The sequence below is a fragment of the Labeo rohita genome, chromosome 23 (assembly GCF_022985175.1).
Source record: "Labeo rohita strain BAU-BD-2019 chromosome 23, IGBB_LRoh.1.0, whole genome shotgun sequence".
NCBI classification, from domain to species: Eukaryota; Metazoa; Chordata; class Actinopteri; order Cypriniformes; family Cyprinidae; genus Labeo; species Labeo rohita.
The window spans coordinates 26,593,821-26,604,571 of NC_066891.1; the positions used below are offsets into that span (position 1 = coordinate 26,593,821).

Below are 10,751 nucleotides of genomic sequence, written 5' to 3' on the forward strand. Positions count from 1 at the left end.
TATATATACATAATAAATACACACAGCACACACACATATATTACGTACACAAAGACATTTATTTTGGATGCGATTAATCACGATTAATCGTCGCCCAGAACTAATATTTTTCACCACACATGCTAAGGTAAATCATATGTTATACACAATTTCTACAACCAAATTATCAACATTATCAAAACTTTGCTGAAAAACCTGTTGAAAAAAATCTACTTCATGCCTACTGCCATCTGATTAATAGTTTATATTTTTTTTTTATCAAGTAAAAGTCCTTTTTAGTATAATTTGTACAAGCATAATTTTTTAGTTCATGGTTCATGTGTCTTTTTGCTGTGAAAGCTTTAACAAATTTTATAAAGTAAACATAAGATTAACTTTTATGTTGTTAGTAATATTTCAAGATACACACTTACTGGACTGAAGCAACTTAGGTGTGACGGATTATCCGCACATATATTTATTTTTATTTTTTAAGAGAAATCATGTTAAAATGAGAGTATCAAATATAATATATCAGACTGAGACATTATTGTTCATCTTCCAATCATCATTATAGTGCATTGCATTATACGTTTTGCCCACCACAGTAAAAACTAAGCATTTAAATATCATCTCACTAAGAAATATTATTGGGAGATATAGAGTGACAACTGATAACAACTGATAACAAGCAACTGTACTAAATTGCATATTTTTGCTCAATTTGTGCCTTAACGTTTCCTTTACTCTGAGTATGAGCTTCATATTCTCAGAATATCATACTACATGAACCATAAAAGCCTGATTCATCAACTATGATTTGAGTTTTCGTACCATATTTTCACGTCAGGCTTTACAAAGGTAATATATTTTCACTATTGCATGTCTGCTCTTTCTCAGTTAAAATGACTAGCAGTTTTGAGTGTCATTGCAAAAGCTTGTAACGCCCTCTAGTGGTCATGCAGCTTTATGGCTCCTGAAGACTAAAGCTTTTCAGTGACTTTGTTGGCTCTGTCAGTCTCCAGTATATTGTCACTCAAAGATCCATTCACAATTGTATCATACAGTGAAATTATAATTTTAGCTTATCTGCTTGAGTCATGTGTCATTATTGGAAGGTAATGTAGTTTGATGGCCAGTATTAGTTTCTCCTGGCTGGGATCTCCACGAGGAACTTGAAAAGTCTCCTTGTCCTCTCCAGCACAATACATACCGTCTCCAGATCTCCAGGTAAGCCTCTCTGATCTTTGTGATACGGAGGGCGTAGACCACAGGGTTCACGGCTGAGTTAGCATGGGAGAGGAGTATTCCTGCATAGAAAGCGATCTGGGGAACGCCTTGAGGACCTGTTGAAAGCAGTACGCAATTCATGAGATGCAGAGGCATCCAACACGCCGCAAACAGCAGGAGAACCAGAGCCAGAGAACGTGCCAGCCGCTTCTCCTTGATTAGAAAAGCCCTTAGTTTAGATTCAACAGGTGCTGAAGTCTGGTCTTCCCTCCGGAGGCGCTTGCGCAGACTGTAGAAGACCAGAGCGTAAAGAAGAGTCATGGCTGCTAATGGGAGAAGGATGCAGCCCAGGTAGTTGAAGTAGACCATATAGGGCAGAGAGATGACAGCTAAGAAGGTGCAGTTGATATGCGAAGAGTTTAAGAGTAGAGAGGACTGGGAATCGCCATTATGCCATCCAAAGAGAGGGGTGAAACCCAGCAGACAAGATATCAACCAACACAGGACCACTGCAGTCCAGGAACGCTGCTCGGTTGCGATCTCTTTATACCTGCAATCACAAAGCATGTTGACTGTTAATTGGCTTCCGTGGCTCTCCTCTGGCTTCCGTGTCTGTCTGTTTGTCTACATAAAGTATAAAGTTTTAAATAAGGATATTTATTAGGCCTTTATTAACCCCCTGGAGCCATATGGAGCACTTTTTATGATGGATGGATGCACTTTATTGGGCTTCAAAATCTCAACAGCCATTCACTGCCATTATAAATATGGAAGAGTCAGGATATTTTTTTATATAACTCCGATTGTACTTCAAGTCATATACACCTAGGATGGCTTGAGGGTAAGTAAATCATAGGGTAATTTAAGTTTTCAGACAAATAGTTTAAATGTATAAATTTAGTTTACATTTATATTAAATGCAATTAGCTAAACATTAGAGTGCTTGTTTTACCCACTTATTTAGGACTTTTTAGTACATCTTTTACATTACATATGTAATTTCTTAATTACTTCTGTTGTCTTTGATATAAGGTTAAAGTGTACTGCTAAATGTACTGACAAGCATTTATGATGAACTTAAAATATACTTCATTTCTACGTCATTTATATTGAAACTTATATGTCATGTATTTTAAATATATTTGTAATTACACATTTGTAATAATGAGTAGCAATTTAGCACATTTAAAATAGATTAACTTTTAATATAATGTCTAAAATAACACACTACAGTTAAAATAATAAAATAATCAATTACTTAAATGTGCTTTAGTATGTTAGTCAATACATCAAAATAAGTGCACTTTTTAAGCATGAAAAAAGATTTTTAAAGGTCACTGCAAAGGTCACTTTAACATGTTGTTTGAACATTAATGTGTGTTGGCAGTGTATGTACAAATCTACCCTATAATGATAAAAATCCATGCAGTGGTTTTTAATTAATCTGTAAAAATAATATCCCCTTTTTCAAATTGAGCCATTCTCAGATGCCTGTCGTAACGACAGAGGCCGCTCCCATGATAGTTGATTGACATGAGCGTCTTACCGCAGACCTGCCTTAAATCAGCTGTAACAGTCCGTCCTCTTTGTTTCAATGCCGGAGCAGGAATGTAAGTTAGACAAGAATATCTCCGATTGAGCGATTAAGGTGTTGTGTTGCTGGGTGTAATAATCAGACATCTGAGCACTGAAGATGCAGTGGATTACATTTGTTTGTGAAGGGAATGCACCTCCCGATCTACATAAATGCAAATCATTCGTGATCCAGCTTCACTTACAGCAGAAGTGAGTATAAGTATTTTTTTTAATCGCCTTTCCTAATAACGTGCTAGTTAGTAAGTTAAGCGGCTAAACGCGGCTAAGTGTGGCTAAAGTAAACAGGCTCGTCACTCCACAGATAGAAGAGAGGGGCGGGGCAAGCAGAACTCATTAACATTTAAAGCAGCCTCGACCAGAACAGGATGATTTTTGCAGAGCTGATAAAAGGGTGTTGTTTTACACAACTGAGAATTTTTAACCAAAGTATATTATAGACTTTTCATTAAGACCTTAAAGAATCATATCAACTTGTGGAAAATGGGCATCCGATGGTGCCATTTACACGAAATGAAAATAGCATATTTTCTTAGTGATAGATGCTATTTACCCTAACTGCAAATACCAATAGATTCTATTTGCACAATGTTAAAATAGGGTTCTCTGCTATTTATATTACTTATTGCAAATAGTGGCAATTATCTGCACCTCAGTATTGTTGTACATTATAAAACAGTATGCAATAATAAAGTATTGAGTGTAAATTATACTTTTAATTCATATTATTAAATGGATGCCACCTTACTGGGACAACAAAGCCCACCCTACACCTACCCTAACCCTACCCGATACTTTGATTATTTCCTTCATTTTCATTGAAAATAAATGCCTTTCTGATGTGATATGAGATTTGAAAAGGGAGAAAAAAAAGTTTGCAAAAGGCAGATTCGAACTCGGGTCCATTGTGTCAAAATGACTACAGCACGCGCTTTACCATCCACACCACTTCAGTCAGTCACTTCAATAACACATTGGTGGGCAAAGTTAGAGTAAATAGCCTCTGCCAACAAGGCAGGCTATTTGCGCTTAATGTAAAAAGGCACTCTGTATCTTCTTAATAGCAATAAACCCATTTAAATCTATAAATACTTATATCAAAAGTCATCTAAAAGTAAAGGTAGTCAGAATACATTACCTAAAATGAGTAATCACGATAATAAAAAATAAATAAATAAATAAAAAATAATCCTGATAGCAATACTGACCACAATTTTTAACATCTAATTTGTAATCAGTAACAGACCACAATTCGTAATCTACCCAGCAATGCATGGTAAAAAAGTGAGCTCTTTTTAAGCACACTTAAGTAGCCTTTTATTTATTTAACTGTTTTTATCTGCAAGTACAGATTTTCAAAATATACTTTTAAGATTTAAAGTGCACCACAAGTACACATTCAAGTGTGCACAAGAGTAAACATACTGATCTATTACTACAAAATAGTAAGCTACAAGCCATTTATTTAACAAATTAATAATGATTTTTTTGAATGGTTTTAAATCGTGACATTTGATGTTTCACTGTATTAATACCAAGCTCGATGCCCGATTGCTGATTATTATGTGTTTTTCATTGAGCTCTGAATGTGGGAAAAGCATCTAGTACATGTCATTTGGGAATACAGTCAATAAGTGGCATATTGTTTAGATAAATGCAGTAAGTGTGAGAACACTATTTATAGAGCCTATAAAGGACAAATAAAAACAGGACATGAACTCTAAAAGACCACTGGGCAACACTTAACAATAACAGTACATGATAACCATGTACTAATATCTAAATTATATATTACTTGAACATGAGTTAATGATGAGTTAATTCATTCGTGTCATGTAATAGATAATATTAGTTCTTGATTAGTACATGCTTAAGCAACTCACCAATTCATATTAAAGTAATATTTAATTCAGGAATTAGTGGAATTTGCCTGAAACAGTTTTAATTCGGAAATTGCTAGTAAATGCCTCATAATTCTTCTAAACAGATGATAATATTCATAGTCACATCTTTATTTTACTCATGTCAATGTAAATGTAAATTTGAGATATTATTATTACAATAAAATGGCAAGCAACACATCGAATTGAACATGACATTTTGAGGTAAAAAAATAAAAAAATAAATAAAAATAAAAACAGTGAAACAACACAATATTGCCATAAGCTCTTACCTGAGAGGTACTGAGACACGCAGGTATCGGTCCACAGCAATAGCTAGTAGGGACAGCACAGACGCTTGGGTCAGCACCAGCACCACACAGCTGACCGCCAGACAGGCCTGGAATGGGATCTCCACCCACCCGTCCACCAGCACAGCCAGGGGCACTGCCACCGCCCCCACCAGGAAATCAGCCACGGCCAGAGACGCCACAAAACAGAAGGTAGGTTGACGAAAGGTCCGCCTCAAACACACGGCCCAAACCACCAGCACGTTCCCCAGGCAGCATGCCACGGCGATGACGAGCTCCAGAGAGGTGTAGATCATCCAGGCCATGAGGAGAAACCAATACGAGGAACACGAGCAAACAACACAGTCTCAGCTGAGAAGGAAAATCTGAAGATGGGTATGAAGAAGGCTGTGACCATCTGCTCTGCTCTCCTCCACACACACACACACACACCCTGATCTTCAGTATGCATCTCTGGGGGTCTAATTTCCACTCATAAGTCTTCTGAATAGACAATATTATTCACGGTCACATCTGTATTTCATCAACTAATTCCATCTGCAGGCGGACAGAATAATGATGTTAAATTCCAAGTCACAATCAAAATGATGGAAAACTTGCTGCTCATATTAGTTCTAGCACATGTACAACCACACAGGTGCTTGAAAGACATCTTCAGCTGCTACAGTACTAGAATACAGTCAAGTGTACTGCCTACTGCTTTTTTCCCAAATAGAACGTATTGTGCATTGTGCAACAATAAATGTTTCATAGAATAGTAATTTATACTGTTGCCACATGACCTCATCATATGCAGGGATGAACAGGTTAAAAAAAGAGTTTGTTTCAAAAACAGACATCCAGTAGCTGACAGACTCCCTGCTGAAAAAAAAAAAAACAGCTAAAACCAGCCTAAGCTGGTTGGCTGGTTTTAGCTGCTCATCCAGGCTGGTCCTAACTGGTCGGCAAGCTGGTTTTAGAGGGGTTTTGGCCAATTCCTTAGCTGGTCAGGCTGGGAGACCAGCTAGAATAGCTAGCTAAAACGAGCCTGGCCAGCCTAGCCTGGCTGGGAGACCAGCTAAAACCAGCTACTTCCAGTTTAAACCAGCTAAGACCAGTCAACCAGCCTAGGTTGGTTTTAGCTGGGTTTTTCATTCAGGCAATTTTCGAAGCAATCTGACCAACAAAACAAAGAATTAACAATTCATCACTTCTTGCAAAGCCAGAACCTCCATCATATGTGTGGAAATCAAAATACATACTTTATTCATTTTTTCTGAAATACTGTTAATCTTAATCGCTCAAAATGTTAAGAAATATCAGATGTACATGTAGATATAACACTGTTCTACTAACATGTTTGACAAAATAACCAAGGCATTTCAACACAAACCTTTATTTTGTGGAAAACACAGTGATCAGAATTAAAGAACAGTAACCACTGCAGCACAAAAGAAGATTAAAATGTAAATTTACGAGGGTTACAGCTGTTAGAAATTAGTAGGAGGTGTAGAGCCTCTTGCTTTGAATGACTTCAGCACATCTGTGGCTGCAGGACATCACTAGTTTCTCACACTGCGCTGGTGTGACTTTGGTCCACTCTTCTTTCAATCTTTTCCACAGTTTGGTAACTGTAATGGGTTTCTTAGCCATAACTTTTTGCCAAAGATCAGGGTTGCCAGGTTTGCACAGCAAAACCCACCCAGTGTTTTGAGGGGGGTTCCCTGTTAAAAATTGTGTTCCAGAGGGTAAAATATACGTTTTTTGGTGGGATTCCCCTGGTATTCCCCCTAAATATTATGTATTGGGGTCGCTTCAATCTGCGGACATGAAAAACAACCTGCGGCAACAGTGTTCAAGTAGCCCAATTTCAGGGGAAAACCGTGGACTTGGATTTTGCAGCAATTTTCAATCAGATTAAGATCAGGACTCTGGCCTGGCAATTTCATTATTTTAGTCTTCTTAGCTTCAAGGAACTGCTCTACCTGTTTGCAGTGTGATGGGGCCTTGTCTTGCATGAAAATTGCAGGCTGATTGCAAGGAAGGAACTGTAGGTTCTGATAAACATTTGCATTCACCCTGCCATTTAGCTGTATGGGTCATTCTATAATTGTGGGTACATAATTGTGTCCGTGAAGTATATTTGTAATACATTTTCATCAGTATAAAGCCCAGATGCTTACTTTTCTAACACACAAATATATATTTTCCCAGTCACACTACTATATGTCGAAAAAGCCATGTCTTTTGTTCAAAAATGATGTTCATATTACATACAACCCTGGTATTCAGCTGATTTTATAAAGTTGCTCATTCTACTCTGCATTTAAGCATAAAAATTACCTCAAATATAAATTAATCTCATAGTTTTGCCTTCAGTTAGATTAGGTTATCAATACATTTGGTTGTGTGCTTCAAAAATAATAAGTGTTTATTGTGATAGAACTTTTTTTTATAACTGTAACTAAGTTACCCTCTAGAACCAACCCCCCGCCCCACCCACCCACCCGCCCGCCCACCTCCTCCCACCCGCCCACCTCCTCCCACCCGCCCACCTCCTCCCACTATGATGATGTTTCCTCTAGAAGCACATGGATGAAACACTAAAAGTGATGTTCTCTCTCTTACCCCTAATATTGGTTAAATTACCAAACCTGTGTCAAGAGTGGATTAATTGACTGTCAACAGTGTTACACAAGTATTATTGCTGCAATTTAACTAAAACTTATGCTTTGTTTATTAAAATGTATTTCTAAACATACCATATGCTCAGTAGTTCTAGGTTTTCATGTTGAGTATAGGCACAACTAAAAATGTCAACTAAGTTACCCGTCAACTGTGTTACTCAGTAAAGGTAATAAGGTGGACAGTAGCAAATATAGATGGTATTTTATGCACATATTCATACAGATCAACTTTATTTATACAGCAGTTTATATAATATAGATGTTTCAAAGCAGCTATGTAAGGTCATGTTTGGGTTTGTGGGAAAAAGGAAAACTTTTTTCTTCACATTGTCAAATTCTAGATGTAGCCCTAATTATAGAATGACCTATATACAGGGCCCAACTCCTGCTGCAAAAAAACATCCCCCAAACCACGATACTTGGACTTCAGTCTTTCCTCAGTTTGATGGGCGAAGAAAATGTTTCCCACCAGACCCAAATAAATTAAACTTGCTCTCATCACTAAAGTGAACTTTGGACGAGTTCTCCTCTCTCCACACAACATGCTCCTCAGCAAATTTGAGCCTAGCCTTTTGATTCTTTCTGCTGATGAGAGGCTTGGCCACTGCAGACTGTGCTTTCAGTCCAACTTCTCTTAAACATGCTGAGACCAAACTGTTTAACACTGAACTGGCAAGCAATTCCAGCTGCAGTGTTGAACCCATTCCCTATGGAGGGTCTCTGCATTATATGGTCTTCTTGTACATTTGTCTTACGGGGACAACCAGCCTTTTTTGAGGGACTTGAATGAATTAGTGTCATCGTAAAGATGCAATATTTGAGAAATCCCTTTGTCCTTCATCTGGACAATCTGGCTTCATTCACCTTAGAGTGGCCTGCCATCTTGCAGTCTTAGTGAAAGTCTTAGTAATGCTGTGAGTTAAAAAGGGGTTGTAATTTAATTAAGGAAATTAGCTCCAGGTGCTAGGTTAACAGCAGCAAGTTGGAGGTATCTGTGGTGTTTAATTTTGATCAGTTCTTTTCAATCAAGTTTTTTATGTAGTGTTTTAGGAGTACAATTAATTTCTGAAATATGCTTAAAACACTGCCCTTCTACTCCTGTTAGGATGAATTCAAATAGGACTGCAGTGATCTTAAAATTTAGGAAATTATTGTTTTTTCTCTCATTTTGATCTCCACCTGTAGTTCTCTAACACCACCAGCAAATTGGCTTTATTAAAAGAGAACTGTAGTTGACATTAAATAATAAAAAAAAAACCCTGCAGATTACACCTTCTCAGCCAGAGCTATTTTATTAATTAATTAATAGATTTTTTTGCAAGAAAAATGAGAAAAGTGGAAACAGAGCCACCTCCAAAACCTCTTTTTCTTCCTTTGCTTCTCTCTCCCTTCATCTGCCTCACCAGCTTTAGCATGTGTCTCATCAAGCTGATGAGGATGGTTATTCTTTATTATCAGAACACATCTACATCCATCTGCTGGTCAGTCTTCATAAATGCATCATGTTCATTTTAAAGAAATGAACGGTTTGCATCCCTGCAGACAACAGGGGGCAGTGCTGTGTTTGTGTATTCATTAGGCAAAGGGAAAAAAATGCATTAATTTTTACAGTTTTTGTCAGTCAAAGATTTTGTGTTTTGATGAAAGTAAGTTTTATATTCTGCAAATGTTTCATCTGTCAATGTTGATAATGTCCAAAATGATGAATAACGATTTTGAAAAATGTATAGTCTTATCAACATGAACAAAAATTGTGCAAACTACCCGCCCCCACAATTTATTTATTTATTTATTTTTTAATTCTATAACAGTGACATAAAAAACACCATTATTCTGATGTATTTTCTACATGTTAGAGCACTGCAGAGTTGTACATAATGTAGTAGGCCTAGTTGGTGGACAATGACAAACCTTTTCAGCAGTTATAAAATAATAATATATATAAACCATCTACTAAACAAAACATTTGACAGCAGATAGACTTCTTTTAAGTGGAAAACGTATTGTCAGAATATCTGTATATTCTGACACTATGATCTACACAGTTTGTTTCCAAGGAATACACAAGAAAGTCATCATTCTAAAAAATGAAAAAATTTAGTTTAAAAAAATCTATATTTTTTCAGCAAAAATAATGCAAACTTTTAGTCAGTCTAATTTCAATATGTTAATTTTTAGATCGTAAATTCAGTACTTCAACATGATTATAAATCTGATATTGATTTTACACAACAGACCATTAAACTGCAACTTGTGTTTCAGACAAAATGTTGTCTGTTTAAATGTTGTATGTTTAATTAACAGTTTGTGTAGTTTTAACAGCAACCCACAGACGTATTATACAAACAGCATCTTTTCCTTCTCATCAATCATTAACAATTCTGTTGTAGTGGCGGTTTTCCAGAGTACACATGCTTTGCATATGTGACTGTATGAGTGTGCATATGTACATGGTGGGATTGTGGTAAACTGCCATCAGATGGAGCACAGGGCTTTGTCAGAGATGTTGTGAGATGAGAGATGTCGTGATGAGGCTTATCAGTATGAGAATTCAACAGGCTGTAGGAAATACAGATGAAAAACAAACCCCTTAGTTTACATGCGGCTGCATGGCGTTTCAGAATTCAAATTCCAGGGAATTTAAACTGTTGAAATGTTTACCATATTTACACTGACCAAAATTCTAAACGCAACACTTTTGTTTTTGCCCCCATTTTTCATGAGCTGAACTCAAAGACTTTTTCTGTGTACACAAAAGGCCTATTTCTCTCAAATATTGTTCACAAATCTGTCTAAATCTGTGTTAGTGAGCACTACTCCTTTGCCGAGATAATCCATCCACCTCACAGGTGTGACATGTCAAGATGCTGATTAGACAGCATGATTATTGCACTGATGTGCCTTAGGCTGGCCTCAATAAAAGGCCACTCTAAAATGTGCAGTTTTACTGTATTGGGGGGGTCTGGGGGGGTCCAAAAACCAATTAGTATCTGGTGTGACCACCATTTGCCTCACGCAGTGCAACACATCTCCTTCGCATAGAGTTGATCAGGTTGTTGATTGTGGCCTGTGGAATGTTGGTCCACTCCTCT

The 10,751-nt window shown here is 37.0% G+C and overlaps 1 protein-coding gene across 1 annotated transcript; it reads right to left on the reverse strand.

The window, feature by feature from the left end:
* Positions 1-144: 144 nt before the first annotated feature.
* Positions 145-5,325, reverse strand: LOC127154783 (adenosine receptor A1). Its single transcript, XM_051096595.1, has 2 exons — positions 4,976-5,325; positions 145-1,759 (listed from the first exon to the last, which is right to left on the reverse strand). The coding sequence occupies exons 1-2, from the start codon at positions 5,296-5,298 to the stop codon at positions 1,078-1,080; spliced, it is 1,005 nt and encodes a 334-aa protein (XP_050952552.1). The 5' UTR covers positions 5,299-5,325; the 3' UTR covers positions 145-1,077.
* Positions 5,326-10,751: the final 5,426 nt, after the last annotated feature.